The sequence below is a fragment of the Telmatherina bonti genome, assembly GCF_933228915.1.
Source record: "Telmatherina bonti genome assembly, chromosome: 2".
NCBI lineage: Eukaryota > Metazoa > Chordata > Actinopteri > Atheriniformes > Telmatherinidae > Telmatherina > Telmatherina bonti.
Window position 1 is genome coordinate 39,784,296 of NC_136620.1, and position 27,913 is coordinate 39,812,208.

General features: G+C 47.3%; 1 protein-coding gene across 1 annotated transcript; it reads right to left on the minus strand.

Moving 5' to 3' along the window:
• Positions 1-601: 601 nt before the first annotated feature.
• On the minus strand, positions 602-27,866 carry kcng4a (potassium voltage-gated channel, subfamily G, member 4a). Its single transcript, XM_079247072.1, has 4 exons — positions 27,782-27,866; positions 23,493-24,131; positions 22,758-23,399; positions 602-2,076 (listed from the first exon to the last, which is right to left on the minus strand). Exons 2-4 carry the CDS (start codon positions 23,598-23,600, stop codon positions 1,201-1,203), a joined length of 1,626 nt encoding a protein of 541 aa, XP_079103198.1. The 5' UTR covers positions 23,601-24,131; positions 27,782-27,866; the 3' UTR covers positions 602-1,200.
• Positions 27,867-27,913: the final 47 nt, after the last annotated feature.

Below are 27,913 nucleotides of genomic sequence, written 5' to 3' on the forward strand. Positions count from 1 at the left end.
AAAAGAACTGGATGAAGCTGGGTTTTAGACAGCTCTCTCTATCTCTGGAGGTTTTAATCCAAACTTTAATCTAGATTATATCCACATCTGGCATGTCCCTGCATGCTTTCACCGCTTCTTCACTCCAGTGATGCAACAGACCCCCCCCCTTTAAGAAAAGACTGAAACCAGTCTGAAATGGGCAAATGAGAGGGGATAGTGTGTTTCACCGGCCTGTGTAGCGGGGATCCTGCGTGGGGGGGATGAGGCAGCCGGCCGGCATGGTGGAACTTTCTACATAAAAACAAGGGAGTGATGTAAGAAGAGGATTATCACCGAAAACACTGATCTGTACGTTGAGCTGCAACAGCTGCTTCTGTTTCTTCGTCAGTCAGAAGATTTCAGGACTCTGAATGAGCATCGCCGGCGAGCCACGGAGATTAGGCTTTCATACCCAGAACGAACCAAAAACTGGAGCCCAGAAAATGGATTACTAGCAGAGCTTTTATTCGAAGCATCGCAAAGTACATTTCATGGTTGTTAGAACTCACTCTCTCAACAAACACCCCCTTTTTTCATCTTCATCCTCTCATTTCCTCAATGATTAGAAAAAAAGGATCTTTTTGCAGTATATGAGCATAGTTTACCTGGAGTTTATAGCATTGTGGAGAAACCACCACGTTAGTTTGGGTTTAGTCCAAGCCGTCTAGCATACATAAGAAAGAGATGGATATACAATAAATATGGGTAGAAGAATCTGCTTGTTTATATTTCTTTTTCAAACATGGCTTCAAGCTTTATAAAAATAAACTACGAGGTGCACTTGTTCGCATTCATGGCTGAAAAGTATGGTACATAGTAAGAGACACATTTTGAGATAAACTGTAGGCAACATATGAAAACAGTTATGAGGAACTAAAAGTTGCACTCAGGCTCTGAAGTATTATCACAGTGGAAGGAAAAGCAACTTTGGGTTTAATATTGCATGTTTATGGAAGCAGCCTATGACTACTATTGCTGCAGAGGCCTTCTGGTCAGACCAAGTGGAACCGTCCAGTTTAAAGGGCTGAACTTCCTCCAGTTTCTGTGCAGTCTGCAGTTCCTGTACTCAACGCCTGAAGAGGAACACTGTTTGTGTTCTCTCTACATGGATAGTGAGGCTTTCAGTGCAGGACTTTCACCGTATGCAGATATCTTCATGGAAGTTTCGTACGGAAATGTTCAGAAAGCTGCAGCTGGAAGGCCATGGTTGTTATTTCCTGCAGCTTCGCCACCTTTTCCAAGCAGAGACTCCAGTGAGTGCTCCCTCTCCTTGTTTAGATGCAATCCCAGTCCAGAAGGAGCCGACTCCTCCTTCCCTCCTTCACCCCCCGCCTCCTGCAGCTCTCCTGTGGCGGCAGCAGCGGCTGCAGCAGCCGCACACTCCTCTTTAAACAATCGGTCGTGCTCCATCTTCAGCTCTTGGTAGGAGCGGGAGAACATGTGGAAGATGGAGGTGGCGGGGAAGGCCATGATGAGGATCCCACTCAGGATGCTGCTGAGTGCAACGACCTGCCCTGGAATGGACCTGGGTACCATGTCGCCGTAACCCACAGTCGTCATGGAGATAATGGCCCACCAGTAGGAGGCGGGAATGCTGCTGAAATCGTGGGTGCCTGTAAGCTCGCTCTCAGCCAGGTGGACCAGAGGGGAGAAAAGGGTGACGGCCACACAGAGGAAAAGCAGAAGGAGGCCGAACTCCCGGGTGCTGCGCCGGACCGTCAGCCCCAGCGTCTGCAGGCCGAGAGAGTGGCGAGCCAGTCGCATCACATAGAGAATCCGAAGTGCCCGAAGGATCCGCAGCACCAGACCCAGTTTGTCCAGATAGCCCTTACCTCCTCCTGGTCTGTCGTGCTCCAAGGCGGGATCCTCCTCCGTCACCACAAGTGAAACGTAGTAGGGCAGGATGGCCATGGCGTCGATGATGTTGAGCGGGCCTCGGAGAAAGTCCAGCTTACTGCGAGCCTGAATGAAGCGCAGGATGAACTCCAGGGAGAACCAGGCCACACACACCGTCTCGATGATGAACATGTTGTAGCACTTGGAGGAACACTCGCCCTGAGGTACAAAGAGAAGGAAAAGGAGAGCAGGGAGGAAGACAGATGGGAAGAGAAACACGGGAAGATGTGGAGAAGACACAAAAATCCCCAGGTCAGATAATCACCCAGGGTATCCATTAATAAATCACCAGTTACAGTCACTCAGTATGCTAAAGCTACTGCAACTGCGCTAACTGATAATACAGACGCAATCCATCAATTATTTCATTGTGGAAGTCTTTAAAGATTAATGTTACGCTCTACAGGAGCTGTGACAAAACACAATTAGGCTTGCCCTCTAACTACAGATCAAGGAAGAGACCATAAAACCTCTTAGTAAGATTACAGGGGGGGTTTGGAGCGCAGAGCGCTATGATGACCTCGCTGCCAAAGCTTTGTTGCATCACAGCTTTTCCTGTTGTGTCATTATTTCTTCTGCTCATATCAAGTCAGATTTATCTCTACAGCACATTAAAAACAACCTCAAGTGTTGCACAAAACGGACATAAAAACATCCGACACAACACAAAGATGAAATATACTCACAACTTTAACAGAAAAACGGTAAAATAAATATATGTTTTAATATTTATGTAAAACAAAGACGTTTAACAAAAACTTGTGATTTTTATTGAACTGTCAAAATTATCACATTAAAGCAAAGACATTAATCTCTGGAATTAACATGTTTGTTGTTTAGATATTAAAACACTAAGTTATTAATCATGTCATATTGGAAAAAAAAAATCGACACAAAGGTGATTTGTTACAGTGGCAAACCGAATCCACCAGACAACTTAATCCTCCCCTTACTCGCCGTGTGGTGGGGGTCGCGAACACCAGCCTAACCTTGTCTCAGGGCTCAAAAGGTTTGCGAAGGTTTCGCTTCAAGAGACACAAAGAACTTTCTAACATTCAGCAGAATAAACAGAATGGAGGTCCGCCACGTTGTCGTCGGGCCGTTTCCGGGTGCAAACAGGCGCGAAATGCAAGATGTCAGCTGAGCTTCTGTCACACCTGGAATCACGCTAAGCATAAATATCGCTATGAAAACTAGTTCAACATGATTTTATGCTCTCATGAGGTGGTTTAGCAGATGTGTTGGTAGAGAACTATACCATCAAAGTTTAACAGAAACACACTTTGTCGCATTTACACGCCGCCAGACGTGACGTAAGGGACATTCCAGGTAAAGCAGCTTCTAGATGACTTCTATCGTCTTCTGATGAGGACAGCAGCAACGACTGTAGCTGCCGCTGTCCTCGCCGTAGAGTCCTCCTCCACGCCGAGTCTCGTGGGACGACATTTTACCAGAATTACAGTTTATGCTCTGAAAAGCATTTAAGGAAAAACCTGCAAATCACAGTTATACAGTCAGAAATATCGTTTTAATTTAGCAAAAAAACTGTCATGAAAAGGCAGTTCTTGTTGCAAAACTTCCCGTGCGTTTTACTGCCTCAGCGTCACCATGTCGACAGAGGTTGAGTTAAAGAGGTGGCAAATCTGTTGTCATGGTTACAAGAACCCCTAGTTTAATCTCTGGAGTGGACTCTAGAGCACGACCGACCCATCCACCCAGTTAAACCATAACCCGACTCCTATACTTTCATCACTCTTCTATGTTTTTATGTTGAAACTCTGGAAAGCATTGAGGACATTTTGTCCTCATGTGGACATGAAGTCTTCGCAGGCAGCGCTGTCTCCATATCTGGGTTTTCTGTCTGAGGAAAACGTTAGCGAATAGAAAACTCCACGCTGCAGGCCTCAACGTGTCCCTTCGGATCCAAAAAGGTCATAATCACAAAGTAAATCCGTTATTGTGAGGAATAAACAGCGTTTAGTCACATGTTTCAGCGTCTTTCACCAGTTTCTCTGCTCTTTAAGACAAACGACGTTCTGACCGCAGATCACTTCTTCTACGGAGACGGACGGCGTTTGTGTGCTCCCCATTTCCACAACTTTTCTCATTCAACTCTGCATTTATCTTTCTGCGCTGAACCTCATCCATTTTGCTTCCATCTCATCCCTCTTTAATCCCCCTACTACCTTCTCCTTTCTCCTCCGGCCTCCAGCTCCACCTTCTCATCACTCATTCTGTTTCCTCCTTCATCACCCCTCATCCCTCTCTCTCCCTCGACTCTCTTTTGGTATTAAATCCTTCATTAATTCAATGTTCATATAAGTGAAACGTCTCCCTCCAGTTTCTCCATGCATGTGCATCCTTGACACAAGTGTCCCAATCTTCCCGCTCTCATTTATCACTTGTGTCCTTTCTGTCTTTTCCACTGATCTTCATCCCACCCGACTCAGGCCTCTCACTTCAATCCTGCAGAGTGATGCATGCCTGCACGCTTGGTGGTTTGTTACTGTGATGATTTGTGATGACTAGCATGCTGGCACTTTTTCAGTAAACCCTGACGTCATATTTTATTGTTTTGGGTAGAAATCTGCATCCGACCACGTTTTGAGGCTGATGGAGGACTTAAAACTAGATTTATTGAGCCCTTTAACTAGAACTCATGTCCTGTTTACATTTTTAGAAGACTTTTTCATTCCAGTGTTTTTTTTGGTTAGGTTTAGGCATAAAAACGACTTGGTTAAGTTAAAAAAAAACCAAAAAAAAACATGATCACCATGCAAACTAGAGAGATCATCCGGGATCCTCTCAAACCTTATTAAAGTTTCATTTTATAAAGCAAATTTGGCTCCTCACAGAGCAGGAATACCAACTCTAGGGCTCCTGTTAGTCTGACAATAACAGGTTTAAGCTACTAGTATAGGTTAGGAATACTAGTGTCGGCTTCAGGTACAGTATAGATTATGTTACTAGTATATGGAAGGAGTACTAGCATAGTCCATTGTTACAAGAATTGGCTACAGTTACTAGTATAGGTTGGAATTGATGGTAATAGTTAGGGTTACTAGTATAGGGTACAGTTACTACTATAGGTTAGAGGGTACTATTATAGACAACGCCAAGTCATTTAGATTAAGGCTTACTAGTAGTATAGGCTACAGTTAGTAGCATAGGTTGGAATTGATGGAATAAGTTAGGGTTAATAGTATTAATAGTAAGAGTATCAGTTACGACAATAGGTTAGAGGGTAATAGAAGAGGCTATGGTTAGTAGTTTAGGCTGGGGGTTCTAGTATTGGCTAGTGGTTGGTGGTTTAGGCTGGACGTACTAGTACGGGCCACGGTTCGTACTTTAGGCTGGGGGTACTAGTATGGGCTACAGTTAGTAATTTAATTTGGGGGTAATAGTAATGGCTACGGTTAGTATTTTATGCTGGGGGTAGTAGTATGGGTTACAGTTAGTGGTTTAGGCTGGGGTTAGTAGTATGGGTTACAGTTAGTGGTTTAGGCTGGGGTTAGTAGTATGGGTTACAGTTAGTGGTTTAGGCTGGGGTTAGTAGTATGGGTTACAGTTAGTGGTTTAGGCTGGGGTTAGTAGTATGGGTTACAGTTAGTGGTTTAGGCTGGGGGTAGTAGTATGGGTTACAGTTAGTGGTTTAGGCTGGGGGTAGTAGTATGGGTTACAGTTAGTGGTTTAGGCTGGGGGTAGTAGTATGGGTTGCAGTTAGTGGTTTAGGCTGGGGGTAGTAGTATGGGTTACAGTTAGTGGTTTAGGCTGGGGTTAGTAGTATGGGTTACAGTTAGTGGTTTAGGCTGGGGTTAGTAGTATGGGTTACAGTTAGTGGTTTAGGCTGGGGTTAGTAGTATGGGTTACAGTTAGTGGTTTAGGCTGGGGTTAGTAGTATGGGTTACAGTTAGTGGTTTAGGCTGGGGTTAGTAGTATGGGTTACAGTTAGTGGTTTAGGCTGGGGGTAGTAGTATGGGTTACAGTTAGTGGTTTAGGCTGGGGGTAGTAGTATGGGTTGCAGTTAGTGGTTTAGGCTGGGGGTAGTAGTATGGGTTACAGTTAGTGGTTTGGGCTGGGGTTAGTAGTATGGGCTACGGTTAGTTTATTCTTGGGGTACTAGTAATGGCTACGGTTAGTAATTTAGGCTATGGGTACTAGTACGGGCTATGGTTAGTAGTTTAGACTAGGGGTACTAGTATGGGCTATGGTTAGTAGTTTAGGCTGGGGGTAGTAGTATGGGCTATGGTTAGTTTAGGCTGTGGGTAGTAGTATGGGTTACAGTTAGTAGTTTAGGCTGGAGTAGTAGTAAGGGGTATGGTTAGTAGTTTAGACTAGGGGTACTAGTATGGGCTATGGTTAGTAGTTTAGGCTAGGGGTACTAGTATGGGCTATGGTTAGTAGTTTAGGCTGGGGGTACTAGTATGGGCTATGGTTAGTAGTTTAGGCTGGGGGTAGTAGTATGGGCTATGGTTAGTAGTTTAGGCTGTGGGTAGTAGTATGGGTTACAGTTAGTAGTTTAGGCTGGAGTAGTAGTAAGGGGTATGGTTAGTAGTTTAGACTAGGGGTTCTAGTATGGGCTATGGTTAGTAGTTTAGACTAGGGGTACTAGTATGGGCTATGGTTAGTAGTTTAGGCTGGGGGTACTAGTATGGGTTATGGTTAGTAGTTTAGGCTGGGGGTAGTAGTATGGGCTACAGTTAGTACTTTAGGCTGGAGTAGTAGTACGGGCCATGGTTAGTAGTTTAGACTAGGGGTTCTAGTATGGGCTATGGTCAGTGGTTTAGGCTGGGGGTAGTAGAATGGGCTAGGGTTAGTAGTTAAGGCGGGGGTACTAGTATGGGCTACAGTTAGTTTATTCTGGGGGTACTAGTAATGGCTACGGTTAGTAATTTAGGATAGGGGTCCTAGTATGGGCTACGGTTAGTAGTTTAGGCTAGGGGTACTAGTATGGGCTACAGTTAGTTTATTCTGGGGGTACTAGTAATGGCTACGGTTAGTAATTTAGGCTAGGGGTACTAGTATGGGCTACGGTTAGTAGTTTAGGCTGGGGGTAGTAGTATGGGCTACGGCTAGTAGTTTAGGCTAGGGGTACTTGTATGGGCTACGGTTAGTAGTTTAGGCTAGGGGTACTAGTATGGGCTACGGTTAGTAGTTTATGCTCCGTTAGTAGTAATAGTTTTGCTGACTAAGCAATTGTCAGCCAGCAGGAACAAGGTGTAAAATGGGACCTTCATGGCTTCATCTGGATAGTCGATGATTTTTCCAGAGGTATGAAGGACTGACGGAGGATTTTTGTTCCTTCAGCGGAAGAGAAAAAGACAGACTTGATAGTTTTATAGGTTTTTCTCCAGAGAACCAGCCCTTCAATAAATCACAGTTTAATATTAACCTTTCCACCTCACCTCCTCTATCTTACATTTCTCATCCTTTGTCTCGGATGTCCGGCCCTGCTGAGATTTCTGGATTAATCTCATCGATGCTCCAGCTCTGCAGTGTACACGTTAACTCTGCCACATCCACTTTCACCGCTACATTTATTCCCCATCTTGCTACCTCCTCTCTCTCACGCTGACATTAGACCCATCACCGTTTGTGACAATACTCCCACCCTCTGCAGAATAGGCCATTTATTACAGCTGCAAGCTTCACATCTCTGGTTCGCCTTTCTAAAAACACACACAGTTACACACACAATAACCTCCACAATACCAACCGTTTCTCTGACCTCATCTCCTCTTGATGATTCTCTGAGGATCTACTGTAAGTGACAGGACATTTCACCGCCGCTGCTGTCATGTTGGGTTTCACATTCACCCCAGCATTAATGCATCTCAATGTCAAACTAAGACAAAGACCACAAAGAGGGTGAAAGACATTGTAAAGGACACACTGAGAACAAGTAGCTATTGTGCTAGCATTTTAAAGTTAAAGAGATCTGCCGTCACTTTGTCAGGTTTTGGTTTCTGAGCTCTGAGTTTCGCAAACACACACAACACACACACACACACACACACACACACACACACACACACACACACACACACACACACACACTAATGAATTACCATGAGTGAGCTGAAGAGGAAAAGCTACGTGGAAATAATGAATTAATGGTCATGAATTAAAGGGACATTGTAACATTTTCTGTTCTTTACTGCATTTCTGTTTGTGTTATTTATGTATAAAGAACGCCGTTAATAATCTGACACATTCTTCCAAGCTGGCAGGGAAGCGCCGTGAACGTCTACGGTTGGCGGTGAGGGACAAACGGCTCCAACATAGAATAAGAAGGCATTTTGTCCGTGAGTCAGAGCATTGTACGAGTTGTCCGGTCCCTGTACGACAGGTGTCAGAGCTTGGTCCACATTGCCGGTATTAAGTTGGATTTGTTTCCGGTGAGGGTTGGACTCCGCCAAGGCTGCCCTTTATCATTGATTCTGTTCATAACTTATATGGACAGAATTTCTAGGTGCAGCCGAGGTGTTAAGGGGATCCGACTTGGTGGCCTCAGGATTGGGTCCCTGCTTTTTGCAGACGACGTGGTCCTGTTGGCTTCATCTGGTCGTGATCTCCAGCTCTCGCTTGAGCGATTCGCGGCCGAGTGTGAAGCGGCTGGGATGAGAATCAGCACCTCCAAATCTGAGACCATGGTCCTCAGCCGGAACAGGGTGGATTGTCCTCTCCGGGTCGGGAGTCAGGTCCTGCCTCAAGTGGAGGCGTTTAAATATCTCGGGGTCTTGTTCACGAGTGAGGGAAGGATGGAGCGCGAGATTGACAGACGGATCGGTGCGGTGTCTGCAGTAATGCGGACTCTGCGCCGGTCTGTCATGGTGGAGATTTACCAGTCGATCTACGTTCCTACCCTCACCTATGGTCATGAGCTGTGGGTCGTGACCGAAAGAAGGAGATCTCGTATACAGGCGGCTGAAATGAGTTTCCTCCGCAGGGTGGCCGGGCTCTCCCTTAGAGATAGGGTGAGGAGCTCGGTCATCCGGGAGGAGAACAGAGTAGAGCCGCTGCTCCTCCGCATCGAGAGGAACCAGTTGAGGTGGCTCGGGCATCTGGTCAGGATGCCTCCTGGACCTCCCTGGTGAGGTGTTCCAGGCACGTCCCTCTGGGAGGAGACCCCGGGGAAGACCCAGGACACGCTGGAGGGATTATATCTCTCGGCTGGCCTGGGAATGCCTCGGGATCCCCCCCGCAGAGTTGGCAAATGTGGCTGGGGAGAGGGAAGTCTGGGCTTCCCTGCTTAGGCTGCTGCCCCCGCGACCCGACGCCGTATAAGCGGAAGATGGATGGATGGATGGATGGCCAGTGCATTGTGATTGAAGATCAGCGAGAGGCTTACAACCCGGCAACTTGGAAAATCTGTTCAATTGTCATTGAGAATAATGTGGGAGCCGTTTTCAGCGTCACCAAGAAAGAGAAAAAGGGAAGTTAAAAGGCAGGATGTCAGCACGGAGCTGGAAGGACCTCACAGAGAAAGGTTTAAAAAGGGACGCTGTTGTTGCAGCTTTCTCCACCAGTAAGGCAACTGGTCTGCCTAAATGAAAGCTAACTGCTTTCACCGGGTTTTGTCAGTGCTGCTCGTTGCCATGGCAGCACAAGAGTAGAAAATCCACGAGCCTCGCTGCTACGGACGTGGATGTTTACATGGTTCAGTAGCTCCAAAGCCATGGTGAACTATGGATTTTTGTCAGTAAATGCGGCTTATAAAGCTTCCAAACAGCTGCTGCAACCACACAAAGTTCCACCAGGGGGAAACCGGATGTAACTGGACTTAGGATGCCATGCAGTTTGTGATATTATCATCAGCGTTCTCCAGGCTTTTTGTCCCTCGGCAGCTACCGTTACTGCAACAGGTGTTGGAAAAAGCGAAGCACAAGAACAGGATAGTTTCTGGACTGCAGTAACTTCTCCTCGTCAGCTGTCGCCTGCGATTGTCCTCGTGCCTTTCTGAAGTTTTATCTAAGTTCAATTGTAAATGTGGGACGTTAAAGTTCCAGTACTGTCAGAGAAGCCGGATGATGGCAGAAAACAAACAGGACAGGTAAAGGAGTGCAAAGAGGTTTTCTTCCCAAGCACAAAGCCGATTCTCGTCATGACGCTGATGTGGAAATAAGAACATTGTAGGCTTGATGCCCGTTTGACAACATCTCATCTACGATGAGGCCCGGTACTGCTGTCGCCTGGATGTCAGCTTTACCGACATTGACCACGCTGCCTGCAGTGAGCGTTGACCTGCACGCTGAGTCATGACCTGGTTGATCTGATGTTGTGCAAAGCGACATGACGGAGAGCCAGATGCATCATGGTCCCGTAGGAAAACTGATTAATCAGTCATGTCAGGTGGGAGATGATGAAGGTTGTTTGTTTTACCACCATGTTGGGTGCTAAAAGCTAGCTGCCTGTTAATTTCCTGTTAACGGTTTCCAAACCAAAGATTCATAAACCTGCCAGTGTTGGAGGTGTTTTGGCAGCTGGCGGAGATACGGCTTCCTGATTCACCACCACATCTACAGCTACCTTCAGACAGAAGTCGTGTTTCACAATGAAAAGCTTACAAGTTGCAGGTTTTTAAAGACTTGGTGGCAGAATGGGAATCACTCCTCCAGCTGAGGAAAGTTCCCCAAACAAAGTATTTTCCTCTTCATGTCAAAGGTATATATATATATATATATATATATATATACACACATACATATACATATCCATACACATACATACATACATATACATATCCATATACATACATACATACATATACATACATACATACATATGTACACACACATACCCACCCACACACATAAATATATATACACCCACACAAGCCAACTCTAGATTCATGGTCCCTGTAGAGAACAGAACCATTGGCAATCAGGAGGACCAGAAACTTGCAAGTTAAGTCAAAAAGACAGAAAGAGAGCTACCTGCTGTTAATGAATAAACTTGCTGGATGACTCAGTGACTGTGACACATGCAGAACATTCATGCAGAACATTTAGAGTGGAACGTGTTCAGAGAAGAGAGATCATGCCAATGTGACCCTGCCCGCCTAGGGCTAGAGGCAGGCCAGGAGAACCCAGAGACCCGGGTAACCGGCAGTCACCCTCAGGCACAGACCCCAACCCCCCCACTCCGGAGCCAGCCATTCATCCGCCCAGGAGGTGGCGAAGGAGGTCCCCAACCAGAGTCCCCCGCAGTCAGGGGGAACAGGCCCCAGCAGGTCCAGGCCGGCAAGGGCCGATCCCGCCGGGTACCGGCCACCCATAGCAGACAGAGCGCAGGCCCCAGGGCCCCAAGAGCCCGAGAGCAGCCCCCCGCCCCCGCAGGCAGAAGGTACAGCCCACACCGACGGAGGACCAGGATCCCCAGACCGCCACCCAGCGGCAGCCAGGTCGCACCCCAGCGCACCAGCTGCGCTCCCCGGGTACAGGACACCACCCCCCCACCACCAAACCACACACACATAAACATGCATACCCTCCCTCCCCCAACACGCACTCCCCTCTCAACCCCCATCCACACACCCCTCCGCAATCCACACACATCTCCCATCACATACACACCCCCACCCCACCTCTACTCACTCACCCATACCAAGTCACACAAACTCCAACCGACCCCGCCCCCACACACGCTCACACCCCGCCACCCCATCCCTCTACTTCTACCCAACCACACATGCCCCACCAAACACCCCTCCACCACCCACAGCCCCCCTCCAAACACTCACACATCCCATTCCGCATATACCCCCCCCATACACACACACACACACACACCCTCACTCCTCCAACACAGGCACACCCCATTACATACAACCCACCCACCAACATACCCCTCCACACACACACACACATCTACTCATTCGCAGACATCCCTATCCCCTCACCCCCCTACCCACCTATATCCCCAACCCTAATCCCCCCCCCCCCCACCATCCCACCATCCATCTGTAACCCCATACACCCGCTCCCACACATCCTCACCTCACCCCTCCATCATGTCCCATGTGAGATGAAGTCCCCCCTTGTCCACACATCCGCCACTTTCACACACATCTGCCACTGTCTCAGCACACACACCTACAGCCACACACACACACTTCCCGACACATACAGGTCCACCCAGCCACACATTCAGCCCACCCTCAAACACACAGACAACACGCCCCCCCACACACACACACCCGTATACATGCACCACCGCCACTCCTCACATACACGCATCACCCCCCCCCCCCCACAGACACCACAACACCCCCCCCCACACACACACACCCACGTACACCCGTATACATGCACCACCGCCACTCCCCCCCACACACGCATCATCACACTTCCCTACCCACACACATCCACACACCTATGTACCGCCACCAGTCCTCAACACACACCCCTCCACACACACACACACACACATCCCATCCATACTATCAAACACCCCCCACTCCCCAAGTCCCAGGGTCGCAACCAGGCACCAGAGCATGTACCTGCCCGCCGCCACAGCGGCAGGTCCAGGTCAGGTCAGCCCCCCCCCCCCCCCGGCACAAGCCGAAATGTCTCCATGTTAAGTTTATGTGTTAACGTTACTGTAAGAAACGCTGAAAGTCTCATTTCTACATGAGCGTTTACTAGTACTGTGACAATATGTTTTTGTCTTGATTCGATTCGGATTTATTTGGTGCCAATTCGATTTTAATTGCGATTCTCACAATTCTTCAATATTGCTCATTTTTGTAGATTTGCTTCGTGTTTCTTCTCACGAGCCGCCGACGTGCACGTCACATGTTCAGTGCTGAAAGCAGAGAACGGTTTACAGATTATCCGTCTTTGTCCTGGACTTCATGCTTTTTTATGCGTCTGTTTGGTCTTTGATTTTATTTTATTAAAGAAATAAAACAGTAAATGACTGAATATTGATTATATGTCAATATGCATCTATGGAAATAAACCTTTTAGCATATCGCAGCCAAAACTGAATGATTCCAACATTACCAGGCTGATGTTCGGGTTTGCTGATTGGTTGTCTGTTAATGTGATTATTGATTGATAATGATAATACATAATGATTGCTGCTGATTTAATGAGGAAGATTTTCAGACAAATGCTTCATCCAGCGCTCTTATAGCATTAGTTTACTCTGATCCGCACTTTAAACATAATAAAAGCATCAAAATGACATTTGTATATTAATTTCTAATCCAGCTTCATAATAAATCCTGCAGGTTTTCCATGTGTCCCTGCTCCAGAATCTTCCAGCAGGGATACATGGAAAACCTGCAGGACAGCAGCCCTCGAGCACCGACTCGTTCTGCTCCAACTGAGCCGTGGCGTCCAGCGAGACGTCAGCTGAATGTTCTTCTGTAGCGCCGCTTCATACAGCAGGAGGTTGATGCGTCTGTTTACTGACAAATGAAAAGTATGAATACCAAATATTTTAGTTTGTTCCTGTTGCAGATCAGATGAACGATCATCAGCTGTCGAACTGCGGCTGTGAAGATGTGAGCTTCGCTAACTGGTAACTATGGCTTCTCATTCCCAGTAAGGCTTCCCACATCAGATTTCACTCTGCAGCTCCGTCCCAGCATGCCTCTGCAACTCTGCCTGGCTCTCTTCATCTCCGTCTGCCGTGAGGATTTTGCAATCCTCCCGGATCAAGAGGTTCAGGTAGAAGCGGGAACAAAGGAAGAGAACAGATTCTGAGCTTTATGTTGCATCACACATCACCTTTCTCTCCCTCCTTCGCCGCTGCAGTGACCTTGGCCTCGTGTCTAAAGCTCAAAGAAGCATTGAAGAGATGGAAGAGACTGTATGGACGACCAGAATGAAGACACCGGGGATGTGGTGGGACTCCACGCCGTTATGAAATACGGCACGACAAGCGCCGTGTTCATGGGTTATTAAAGAGCTTGTGTCCAGTTACACCTCCATCCATCATTTGCCTGTTTTCTTCCATTACTTCATCACAGAATGCACGTACAAACACACACGTTGTTGTTGTTTATGCTCCCGTTAAATTGCAAACATCTTTGATACCTACGATAATAAAAAAAAAAAGCAGTCAAGCCAGCGCGGAGCACCAAAGTGTGACAGTTGGCCTGAACAGATTTATCTCCATGTGCTGGTTGTAGAACGGCCTCATCAGGCACAAACTGGCTGACGGAGGAAGGAGGGAGAGGAGGAGGAAGAGCAGAGGGGGGGGCAGAGTGGCGGGGAGAGGTGAAGGAGAAGGGCAGCACAAGATACGCTGATGAGGAAAAGATGTGGTGACATCTGAGGCATGGGGATCCCTTCACAGTCCATACGTCTCCATTCGGCATCTGTCAGGACGCTGCACACACACCTGCATGCACACACACTTGCATGCACACATCTGCATGCACACGCCTGCATGCACACACACCTGCACACACACAGACTGACCGACTGAGCCGAAAAGAAACGCATAAATAAGCAATGAGGTTTTGGCTTTTCAGCTGGGGAGTCTTTCCTCCAGGAAGGTTTCTGTGTATTCACAACGATAAAATAGTGCACAACAGACAGAAAGCATGCACGTGCACGTGCACACCCGCTTGCTAATCACAGTGTTTTTCTACGAGCCGAGCTGCAGCGTGAACAAATAAACAGCTGTTGGCTTGTTTGTCATCGCTGTTCATTCCTCTCCACACGTTTCCTGTCTGGTACTGCCTCCCAGCTGGACGTGGACCCACCTGTCCGACAGGTGTGTCCTGTTGTCCGTCTCACCACAACGCCGCAATGCGAGGTCTGCAATTTCATCCGAATGAAAACTTTGTTTTCTGATGTCGCGAAAGACTTTGATCCCGTAGCTGAGATGCATGGATCAGCTACGCATGGATCATGGCTCAGTAGCAAGCTGGGCTGTTCTCTGGAGGTGATCCTCAGATAGCTGGCGGGGTCCATGACGACCAGATCGTTCTGTCACAGTTTGAGGAGGAAGCGGACCCAAATGCCGGCTGACGAAGCAGGAAGCAGGCAGGTGGAGGATAAAAGATAAAAACATGTAAAACGGAGACAGACACGTGGACTTTGTTCAAGCAGAGCACAGTCAGGGAAACGAGGAGCTAAAGATGTATGGACACCAGCGAATGAGGAGCAGGTGACGCAGAGCAAACCAGGAAGTAAAGAGAAAACAAAGTTACATCAAAACCAGACAAAAAACAAACAAGACGCCATGAAACAGAAATATGAGTTTAATAACGGCTACAACCGGGACAGACCCTCATGTAAGACCCCTTCCTCAGATCCGCTACAGATTAAAATCATATGAGTTAAACAGAGAAAAACACCCAAAGCAGGACCAATCAGATGGCTTATCTCACGACATGCTAACGCAGCTAACGCACCAGAGCAGCAACACAATAACCTAATGACATCATGAGTAATGACATCATCCATTATAGCAGACACAGTAATGCATTTATATTCAAAAATGATACTTTTATTTTGTAATCTGTTAGCGGTTTGGCTGTCATGGCTAACTGTGACCAAACGATGTTCGATGCCAGAAGAACTCGCCAATCCCGGTCAAGATGGCGCCGGCATGTCAAGGCCAAATGCGGCGTAATGGCTAAAAGACATATCCATCACCGCGCTTCACCAGTCAGCTGTCTGCAGATAAATGCCAGGCTAGCTGATAGCTCACAGCCCGTCGTAAAACCTCCTTTCCAGCTGATTTTTTCTGCTTTGTCAGCAAAGTTCTGGCAGCAGATCTTGAAATTTATGAAGGCTTGATGACAAAGTATTAGTTTTGGTCTGGTAGCTGACATCCGGGGAGAAAACGGAGCTTCGTCTGCGGAGAACACACCTGGAAAGTGCACGTTTATGCCATAAACAAGGTTAGAATTCAACGTGGAAATGCTGCAAACTGCCTGACTTCATTGTGCTGTCTGTGATGTGCGATCCCATCCTGGCATTGACGGGATAAACACCTCATATAATCCCGCTTGGCGTCCCATGCAGCCCTTCAGATGAAGGGAATACAGCTCGTAAGCAGACAAGCTTTAACAGACAAGGCTTCTGCTTGGCGCCGAGGTAGCCGCGGTACACGTGCGCCTGCAGATATAAGCTGAGATGAAGTGGAAAGGAATTTTCTAGGAGCGGTTTAGTGCATTGCATTGCTAGAGACTTTATAAATATCATTTAGTTACATAAACACTGCAGACCCTCTGAGGTGTGGCGGCAACAAAGACAACGGACTGAAAAATAAAACTGCAGACTGTTTCTGAGCTTCTCGTTGTTTTTAAATGTTGTGAGGCTGAATTATTTCCTGCTACGTATTTAAATCTTATTTGACATCTTCGGTGTGACAGTAAATGATCATAAATTTAAATAATATGAAACAAAACTCAAAACAAACTCTTTTTCCATCCATCTCCTCTGCAGCTCTCAGCTGCAGGAAAAGCTGCCAAGCGCCGTCAAAACGTTGGATACCAAACGGCGTCATTTGAAACATGGCTTGGCTGATTTGCATAATGAATCCTGCACGGTTCAGAAGCAGGAGACGTGCAGACATAACCAGAAATTCATCTGAGATCTGTATCGCAGCCAGTACTTTCATCTTTTCCAAACGGATTGGACACGGCGGCAAGGTGGCAGATAAGACAGTCGGCTTTGTTTTCGACCCGACAACGAGGCGGAAACGTTTCCTTCTTCCAGGCCAAACTCAGAACCCACTTCTCCCTGATCTCTGCCAAATGACTTCAACACTTTAGGAGAACTTGTAGAGAAGTTGTAGTAAAGTTGTAGTAAAAGAGCAAGACGCAAGACCAGCAGCTGCATGACGGCGTGGTCGCCGCAGGACCAAGAGGCTCCGGAGGCTGCTAGAAGACTCCATTATGTGCAGGTTATTATAGGAGCTTTTAACATCTTCTGTCTGCTGCTGTACACCGTGCTTTTGTGCTGCTGGACGCCAGAATTTCCCTGTTGGAGATGAATGTCTTCTCTGATGTCGCCGCTGAAACTCGAACTCTAAACCTGGACGCTGTCTTGATCTGCTTTTATTCCATCCTTAAAGTGGAACTATTTTGTGTATTTCAGGCTAATTTATTTTTATTTCTGAAACCAGAAGGGCTGGGATTGATGGAGTTATTGTCACAAATGGCTTTATTTACTTCAGACCGACCCTCTCCGTAGGCTGTCAGATCAGCCTGCGGGCAAAACGAGTGGATGGAGACTCTTCCGCATTAAGCCCCGCCTCCCGCCACTGCACTACATCGGGAGCGCGCACCGCACCTGCTTTCACCGTCATTGTAACATCTCATAAACAGAAGGATTAGGCTGATATGAACTCAATAAAAAAACAAACTACAATGTCAACACATAGCATACAGCCCTACATGTTGGAACCTGAATCAGAGCCTGAAAACGAAGTGGAAAACAGCGACCCACAGCAACGAATGCAGCAGGATGTCTCTCTTTGGTAAACTCACCAGCCATCGTTGGAAATAACTTTATCCCACGTTTTCCACCCGCCTGATGTATTTGTACATGCCCTTGTTAACCAGTAGAAGGTAACCAATCACCGAACCTTATCCCCCGGGACGTCACAAGGATTTCCACGTAGAAAAAACTCTCTAAAACGACGCGTTTTTTGTCGCCATGGAAACCGAACGGAGAGAGTGCTGGAACTAAAACTCAAACATGCGTTTAGGTGATAAAAAACAGTGTCGTTCACATGTCTGATGAGGATTCAACACTGTAACACTGTAGAAAGCTCAGAAAACTCCAAATACCATCATAGCACCCCTTTAATTGCTTTGTTTTTATTTACAACATGCTGTTTATTCTCCACTTTTTATTGCGTTTTGTTCCTTGTTTTATCTGAACAGTGACCTTCAGCGTCGAGAAAAAGCTCCTGTAAATAAAATATATCATTATTATTATTTTTACGGCTGCCCTGAAGAGTCACATGACAAGCGTCAAACTGCAGCTGGACTGTTGTCAGTAAAGACCAGCTGGTGAGGACTTCAGAGGAAGGACATCCAGAAACCCAGCTGTGTGAGGACTTGGCGTGCATGCGTGCACAGCAGCGCTACATTCCTGTGACGCTGCAGTTATTAATATTTTAAGAACTCATCCATTAACCGTTAAAAATAAGCTTTCAGATAAAAGTGAATCTCTGCAGCTCAGATGAAAAGCCTTTAAACTGCAAACTGCTTCCTCTCCATGACGTTGCCACTGCAAACACACACGCAGGTCGGGAGGAATTACAGATGTTACTACGCATCTTTATTCACCACAACTTGCTCCAAAAATAGAAAATATCTCTCACAAGTTATTTTTAACTCAAGCCATGCTTAGTATAAACAAAAGATAAAAATGTGTGTTGATGTGAGTTCTCAGTCAGAAGTGAGACGACAAAGCAGCACCTTCTTTCTTCCACAACTTTTCCTGCTTCTACAGAAGAGCTGCAGAGATCTGCGTGTTTCTACACAGAAAAGGAAATCAGAAAGCTGTCGGCCATCCTTTAATCACCAGCCCACACGGCTCCAGCGGCTCAGGAAGATGATTGACAAGCCTTTACCTGAGAACAGGCAGGTGGTGAAGTCAGCCTGATGCTGAAGCCACTTGGATGATGACTCCGCTGTCTGACTTCCAGATCCGTGTGATTGATGCGATTATTGAGCAGAAAATCCTACATTCATTCATGGCATTAAGGACATGAAACGGCCACTTGGATACCCCCCTCCCTCCGCTGGAAACAAGGCTGAAAGAGTTGGTGGGGACATTAGAGACGTGGATCCGAGTCATGCAGCTGACGGTGAATGTTATCAGGCCTCCTCTTCCTGCAGTCAAACTGCACGAGTTGCGAATGTTTGTCGCTGGAGGGAAGCCCAAACACGCTTCTACAGGCCTTCCACTCCGAAAATCTCCTCCCAACAAACCTCACTTCCTTTTCCAAATCCATGTCAAGTCGACGGGAATGTTCACATCAGTCTCATTTTTCCATTTACGGCAATTTCACAACGGACCAATCAGAGAAGGCGTGCTGGCAGCGTTACCGAAGCCGGTCGCGAGCGCCACTTTGTCGCTGAAAGGCTGGATGCAAATTATATAGTGTGCAAAGTTTAAGAAATTTAATATGAATATTTCAATATATTTGCAACGATGATCGTTCAAAAAGGCGAAGGCTTGTGGGAAAATGAAAATCTGAAGCAGCGCCACGTTACAGCTGTCTGTTCCACAAGTTCTTCCTGCTGCAGACACGAAGACTAAATCAGCTTTTATCAAAGTAAAACAGCATCTTAGGATTTAACCTTCTTCGTGCCGACGAGTCGATTCCACACAAAAAACATGAAATACATAAAATATAACATGAGTTAACGATGCACACCCATGTAGCTTTAGGATAAATCATGCTGTTAGCATGAGAAAATACACGTCAACTTCAAGACCTCCAGTTCCCGTCTAGTCCAGCTGAAACCGGTTCCAGACGCTCTGAACTTTAATCTGGAAGAAACGTCGAAACACGGCGGTACTCGTCCACATTTCACGTTTCTGTTGGAGCTTCTGAGACGCTGCAGGGTTGTGCTTCCTGTCCACCAGCTGGAACTGTGCAGGAAATACCCCCCCCCCACACACACACACACACACAGAGAGACAGTGCAGGAATGAAACAGTGGTTGTTATCAGCGCGTTGGAAAACGATCCTCTCCAAGAACACTGGATGATGACGGAGAGAAGGAAGCGAAGGAAGGAAAAAGTTCCTCTCATGGTTTTACAACCAGAATCTTCCAGTTTTAAACTTCTGCCAGCCTGTTGCAGATGCAGGCGAAGAGGCAGGATGGTGGATGGAGGAAGAAACTTCAGCCGATTCCACCACAAAGCAGAGCAGAAGCAGCCGGCGTGTAAATAAAAGATGACAGGAATCCCGCTGCTCCTGTCTGGACCTGCGAGGCGGACCCGGCTGAAGTTCAGCATCTGAGGAGCGCAGCTCGAGACCCGGAGGAGAGAGAAGGAACAGCAGATGGGTTTGTTTTCCCGTGGACGGAGCTGCCATTCTCTGCAGCAACAAACACACGCAGAGACGCTGGGATGTAAACACACACACACACACACACACACACAACATGTCTCAACAAATGTCCCGACAGGATTGAGAGGCGTCAGACACAATCACACACACCAGCTTAAGTTTCTGTCACTTCAGAATTTCACATGCGCTTTTCCTTCAGGAAGACAAGCAGGAGGAAAATAAAAAAAGTGTGTGTGAGAGATGTTCGGAGAAGCGTTCGATTCCTTGTCCTCAGAGAAACACAAGCAGCCGTGCTGCACTGAAACGCGGCGCCTGCATGAGGCCTCGGCGGTTATCACACAGGCAACACGAGGAGTCCTGGCTCTGCATTCAGATCCCAACTCGAGCAAAACTTAATCACTTCCATGTTTTGTGAAACAAATCCACACGACTGTTTATGTAATCTGGTAAACACAAACAAACAGAGAGAAAAAAAACCTTCAATCATCCACATCATCTGGACGTGGAGGGAAAAGAGCATCTCGCTGCATCCTGTTTCCTGCTCTCAGGTCAACAATCACAGATAAAACGTCCAAATCCAGAGGACGTCTGTCCAATCCTGAGCGAAGCTTTTCCATCTGGACTTTTCCTGCTCTTCCAGCTCATCCAGCATTCTGCAGCCTTGCTGAATCCTTCAGTTTCACTCTGCTGCTCTCCACCCTTCAGTCACTGCTAAAGACTAAATCAATACGAAGACGCTGCTGTGGAGGAATTCTGAAGAAGCCGATTCCAAACAGAGACCTGCTCTGTAGAAATGAGCCAAGATTTATGCTTCAGGTCCTGCATGTTGTGTAAAATACCTTACAGACAAAGGTTCTGAGGACTCTGTCAGATACCAAACTGTGATCTATAAACATACAATCAGCCTGAGATGATGAATCTGTCCTCATGCAAAGTCAGAGGGTTCAGCCTTTAACACCGGTAATTACCTACTTTGCTCATGCAAAGTTCACCTCAAACCAGGGAGAAAACCATTTGCATCAAGTCCTGATCTCACTTAGAGACCATTTTCACAACAAAGTGAGGAACCTTCGGGTTACCTTAGGTTAGGTACCTGTCGATATGCTCTCTACAACATCAAGAGAATCAGAGGTACCTGACAGAACACACAGCTCAGCTGTTGGTTCAGGCTCTGGTCATCTTACACATCGATTACTGCAGTTCCCTACTGGCAGGTCTGCCTGGATGCTGGTTAAACCTCTGCAGATGATCCAAAATGCCGCAACACGTCTGGTCTTCAATCACCCCAAACAAGCTCATGTCACTCTGCTGCTAATCGCTCTTCACTGGCTTCCGGTCGCAGCACGTATCAAATTCAAAGCTTTGCTTCTGGCTTACAAAGCAATACCTCAAACGGCTCCAGTCTACCTTCACTCCCTAATCCAGACCTACACTCCCTCTCCACAGCTACGTCGCACCAGTGAAAGACGCCTCGTGTTACCACCACAACGTGGGACTAAATCACCAGCCAGACTCTTTTCCTCTGTTGTGCCACGATGGTGGAATGATCTCCCAAACTCTGTCCGCTCTGCAGAGTCCCTGTCTACTTTTAAGAGCAAGCTGAAGACTCAGCTCTTCAAGGAGAACTTCAACACTTAGTTTAGCTGTATTTATTGGAAAGTTGGAGAACTTAGCCCAGTTCTTTGCAACAAACACGATGGTATTAATTCTTTGTATTTTAACATAGGTTATATTATGTGGGAAGGGAGAAAACAAACAAAAAAATAATAGCCTGTAGCACTTCATGGAAGGACCTGCATCCAACTGGACAGTCCACAACCGCCAAACAACCGCTGTCAGGCTGCAGCGCGTTTCTCTCATCCATCTGTTAAAAGACGGCTGATCTGAACCAGCTGGTTAACGCGTTGCTATGGTAACGCTCCATAACGGAGGGACATTACAGTGTTTAACTGGCCGAACTATGTATAGGAAAATAATGCAGCCAGTTGTCAGTGACAATGGTATAAACTATGTTTAGGTGAACTTCCACAACCTACTGCAGTTATTCTACATTGACCTGCAGCCGGAGCCGACTGAGACTGGCCGCCTGGGAGTGCTTTAGGACGGGAGAGGCTCCCGCTGCTCCTTCCTTACAGTAACTGCAGAACAATATGTGCCTTCAAGTCAGTCGCCAAAACACCAGAAAAGTCTCTAATAACTCCAGTAAAAGCTGCTAGATTTGTCGCTTTTAACAAAAAAAGTCTCCAGATTTAGCGAGAAAGTCTCCAAGTTGGCAACAGTGTCTGAATGAAAGCAAAGCGGCTGTGGGAGGAGTTTACAGCACAGCGCTGCAACGCCAGAGACGCTCGATTAGCAGCTGAAGACAGCAGGAGAGGAAACTGCAGAGAGAAAAATAATCACACCCTTTTATTTTTATCATCGTTGGAAACCCAGATCGTACTGAGATTGAAATCCGATTAATCGCCCAGAGCTAGGATGAGTGTGTGTGCTAGGTGACGTAACTGCTTGTGTGTGTTTTTCTCCCACTGTACAGCTGTGTGAGTGTCTTCTGTGAAACAGTGTGAACCCACTTCATTCTTCAGACACTGGACAGGCCTCGGTAAGCAGCTGGAGCTTCATTATCTCATGGTGCTACGGGAAGACGCAGATCACAGCGCACACACACACACACACACACACACACACACAGAGCGGCTTCCTGCAGCGACTTTCAACATGACGGGAAGTTTTCCCGTCCAATAAACGGGACTTTAAAGTGTCGTTCAGATCGGAGGAGAGACCAAGTCGGCTTCATGGAAGCAATGTGAGACAAAGCCGCACGTTGCTTCACTCACCCTGTCCTCCTCGGCTCGCAGGTCCGGCATGGTGCTGATGCACAAGCTGATCACCGTCACCGCGACCATGATGACGGACAAGCAGGCGAAGATCTTCCCCGGTAAGCCAGACTGCGGATTCTCCACCATATCTCTCAGCCAGTTCATCACTTTCCTGTACTGCGTTTCCTCCACCGGCACACGCTGCATGGCGTTTCTGTGCCGCCGCTCCTCCTCGCGCCTCTCCTTCTCGTGCACCTCCTCGATGCGCGTGTACATCTTCCTCTTGCAGCAGCGCTCCATGTACGCCATCTCCACGCCCCAGTAGTTGAGTTCATCGTGCAGGGAGAGGATGCACATCTCGCGCAGGAGCCGCAGCTTCCCCGCTGCCAGGAAGTTGAGGATGACCCTGAAGGCGGACGGCGAGCGGTCAAAGAAAAACTCTTTGCGGGCCTCGTCGTAGTCGTCGCACACGTTGGCGATTTCCTCGAGCGAGCGGCAGCCGCAGAGACGGCCGAGTCGTGTGAGGGGGAACTGCCGGAGCGTGCTCCATGGGAACGTGTAGCGGTTTCCCCCGACGTTGATCACGGCCAGCAAGGCGTGGTCGATGGCGACCAGGTCCTCTGGCCGCCGGATGAACTGAGCTCTCTTGTAGTACACGCCCTGGATCATGCACAGAAAACAGCCGAGCTCATCAGAAACAAGTTTTACATTCAGTTATGGTTTTATTTGAGTTGAGAGAAGTCGGAAAGATACCTTGATGGTCTCGGTTTCGGGGATCTCGGTGAAGATGCGGTCAAGGCTGCTGTCATCGCTGACGGACAGGTTGCTGAAGTCGTGGTTGGCGTTGCTGATGATGGGCATGGCGGCATTTGGGAAGCAGGCAACAAAGACAGAACTACAGACGAGCGTCCTCCTCAACTTTCAGCCAGGAAGCAGCGGCGTTGGAGCTGCAGCGACGGCTGGTGATGGTAGGAACACAGAGAGCAAGCTTTCCCTTCACCGCTGGCATCTGCAGCAGGAAAACGGCTTCAGCTTTCAGTCAGAGCTTTCACTCAGCGACGGATGACTTATGGCTTCGGCTTCCCAACGGCAGAGCAATAACCCCGAGAGAACAAGCAGACGAGTGACAGAGAATCTGTTGACTCGACTGGATGTGGGAGAGTTCTGATGCCGTTTGCAGACGGAACCCTGAAGCCGGAGTCTAGAAAGCAACAGCTTGGACAAACAGACCGACTCTGGACTGATTTGTGGCTGATAGCTGCAGAGGATGATCTGGATGAGTCAGGAAGCCAAATGTGGAACAGCGAGGTGTCCAGGGACTGAGGGGGGATCCTCTGTGTCGCCGCAACAGGATTAGGGAAGGCCTAGACATGTGGAGGCATCACGCAGGCGCTGGAAGACAGAAAGCAGAGGAAAGTAGAGGAGACGTTAAATAAACTCTGCTGGAAGCTTTACTGGTCAGTTCAGGTCCTTACTGGTCAGCGAAGCAATCCGCATCCAGCACGGAGAGTCTGGCTTGTTAACGTTAACGTGGGTGTTTGACATTTTTAGGACAAACAATCGAACAGAACATTTGGGTTGCATGGTGTTATTCACACTCGGAATAAATTATTGGCTGCTGAAAACGGGCAGCACGCCCAGCAACAGACACCGAAACACAAGGTCCAAAATGTTTTTCTTGGCAACACAACTGCCCTGAAAATTATTGGCACGCTGAGTTGTTCCAGTTGCCCAGAACGCTTTGCTTTGCATAAAAGCCTTAAATAGTCGTAGCTAAAACACTGATTTCATAGCAGGTCCTGTGATGGTGTGCACCGACACGTTTCTGTCTGGACGGGAGTTTCAGGTCTTCAGCGGACCCGTAAAACCAGGTCTGGATCCGTTGCAGATTTACCACCTAGATTCTGCACAATTCTACGCAAACCTCTGAGGATTTGTGGCAAACGTTTGTGAGGTATGAGAATGTACGGAGTGGGGGTGTTCTGCTCCGTTTATCATGTCCTACCACAGCAGAGCTTCCATCTTTTCTCTCAGTCTCCTCCCATCAGTCAGATTTGACCCTTTGGAGCAACTTTTAAGCCAAACAAACAATTTGTGTGTAGAAACACTTAAGTTGTGTCTCTCTAAACGGCTTCCCAGTCTCAGCATGCAGGCGGGATGCACCTTCATACAACACGATGAGACTATTCCGCTGCTAACAGTGTAGCACGGGGCTAATCACCCGACCCATCGGCTCACTGCTGATCTACTCATAAACAGAAAAGTAATAATTTAACAGCAGCATATTCACTTGTAAGTGCAGCACTTTGCGACATTTTGAGACCCTTCGCAGCTCTGCTGGTGTATATAGTATAGACTATATATAAAGACACAAACGGAGTCTCCGTGACGTCATCCGTAGGTTTCTGAAGAGCTGAATTGAAGCTCGGTGGGCGGTTCCTACCATCACCATCTTGGCAGGGGCATGCGCGTCGTCTCACCCGGAAAATACAAATGTGGGCAAAGAGGTGGAGCTGAGAGGGGGGCTGTGAGCGTCATGGTGGAAGATTGACATCGAGCGAACTCTGAGCTTTCTGTAGCTAAGAGCTAACCAAGCTAACCAAGAGATAACAGGAGCTAACCAGCTAACGGAGGTAAGCGGGCTAAAGCTAAGTCACGTTGTTAACCGGCTAAAAACCGCGGTTGTTCTACATTCTTCTGACTTGAAGCGAGAGATCAGGTACCTGTCAATCAGAAGGACACGCCCCTAAATATGCCGAATTTGAAGATTAAATTACTTTTAAACGGGCAAGTTTTAAATTCACTCCCCCCACAGTTGTCATGAAGGTAAACCTGACCTATTAAACCTAAAATGGATTTTTGAACCAGGTTGTAAACAAGTTTATTTCTGCTGTAAACATGTTTATTTCTGCCGTAAACATGTTTATTCCTGCTATGAAGTTGGTCTTTTTAACATGGGAGTCTATGGGGATTTGCTCTGTTCTGCAGCCCCTAGTGGATGAAGGGGGAACTGCAGTTTTATACACTTCTGCATAGGCTTCACTTTTTACAGCCGGAGGCTCCGTCCATCTTTCATATACGGTCTAAGGTGACAGGACACCAAAGATGCTGCAGCTTCTTATGAAAACATCACATTCAGAGAAGTTGGCACAAAAACAGGATTTAATCACGACTGGACCGATAAGGACGCAAAAAATCAACAATACTGATGCAAATGTCGCCGTCTGCCTGATGAATACAGAATAAAAAGTGCAGAAGTGCTTCGAGACGTTGTCTGACAAAAAGGAACTTCCAGCAGAGAAAGCTGAACTACTGGAGGAATGGTTCCAGAGAGTTGGTTTATTTCTCTTATTTGCTGAAAGCCAGCAGCTGTTGAGGCTGATTTGTATGAAAATGTTGCGGCGCTTTGTGTTCCTTCTGATCTACCATGAGTGCAGCAGTAGAGGGGAACCTGCAGCCCACCGGCCGAGACCTCCAGCGATTTGGCTCCAGGAACGGAGCTGAACAACACGCGTGTAGAACATGTAGGTGCCAGAAACTCCAGAATCTCAGCATCACGTCAGAACTTTACAACCCATTCCCAGACAAACGTTAGCTCAGCAAACCGGTAAAAATCTAAACTTCTTATGTTTTAACAGAGGAATTCTGCATCTTTGACTTTTTATAGAACAGTTTCGCCTCATTTAAAGCAAAAAAGTTCCTGCATTTAGTGTTTTTTATCGTGTAAATGAAGAGTCAGGTTGGCGAACGTGGATCAATACGACTGGGAGAAGATTAGTGAATGTGTCAGAGGAAGAACAGGCACCTGGAAGTGTTGGATCACATAAACATGCTTCACCGACGCAGATCCACAAGCATGAGATCCTGTGCAGAGACAGCAATAAATCACCGTGCTGGTTTTCATTTCCACCTCAGCGGAAGAAGAGCACATGCTGAACTAACTAATCAATCTGCTGTTGCAGTGAGAAGTTAAACAAAGGATGTATTCAGGGATGATTTCAGCTCTTCTGAAATGTTTTTCTTGTTTTGGTACGCATCTAATTCCATATGATCCCAGCAGGTGTCCACGCTTCTGTCAGCTAAACCAGCTTCATACCAGGGTCTGGAGCTTCCTGAACCTTTATATCCATCACAGAGACACACCTAGTAAAGCACTTCCACCATCAGTTACCTAGAAAGCATGGATGGGTCTGCAGCACTCTGAGACAACATGCACACACACCTACACACACACCACACACACACACGCACAGAGAAAAGCACACAAAGTGCCAGAAAAGCACGGAAAGCCCATCAGACGCTGAACCTTTGGCTGTGAAGCGACGCTGCAGCCTGTCAGGTCATCAGCAAACAGAAGCACCGATAATCAATGAGGAAAAAAATGATCATTTGCGTTTAACATGCAAGTTCATCCAATATTACCAGATCAATAACATATCTGGTTCAGCGTGTTCAGAAGGACAGGAGCCTTTATGAAAATATGATTTAGGAACAGAAGCATCTGGAGAACCAGAGAAGAAGGAGGGATGTAGAAAGTTTTTTTTTGGTTCTACTGAAAGTAGAAAATTCGGTTTAAAGGATGAAAATGGAAGAAAATTGTGCAGGTAAATGATTCTGTTTCCATTCAAACGATTATTTAATCAATAACCTGATTATATTCATGATCTGTGTCTCATCTGGTTCTTCAGGCTTCTGCGCCGCAGGAAACCACACGCGCGCGCACGCACACACACACACAATGTGCAGCCCATCGCGGAACAATCCGACCTCCTCATTAATATTAAAGCTTTAATTAAACTCAGTTTAATTAAAATCACGCCACTAAATGGTGTTTAAATAAACAGAGTCGGAATGAAAAAAACGCGACGCCTCGAGACCAAGTCAGAGCTGCTGTGAAGGACACCACACAAAGTTTAAATGTCCCTGAGACGGAGAATATTTCTCTCCAAAGCTTCCTGCAGCAGCTGCTCCTCTCAGCCGGACGGCAGGAAGGTCTGGAAACAACCTGCAGACATCAGGAGAAGTTGGGAAGAGCAGCTTACCACCATGAGTTCCACACGGCCCAGTCCTCCCAGTAACCAGGAAACCCCTCTGTCTCCCTGCAAATCCCGCCGCAGCCCCTCCAACTGCGCGTCATGCGCAACGACAGAGACCCCTCTCCGGCATCCGCGTCG

Coding starts and splice junctions, on each gene's coding strand:
- kcng4a (XM_079247072.1), bottom strand. CDS start 23,600: ATGCCCATCATCAGCAACGCCAACCACGACTTCAGCAACCTGTCCGTC. Junction 23,400..23,492: donor CCGAAACCGAGACCATCAAG/GTATCTTTCCGA, acceptor TGCATGATCCAG/GGCGTGTACTACAAGAGAGC. Junction 2,077..22,757: donor TGCGAGCCGAGGAGGACAGG/GTGAGTGAAGCA, acceptor TTTGTACCTCAG/GGCGAGTGTTCCTCCAAGTG.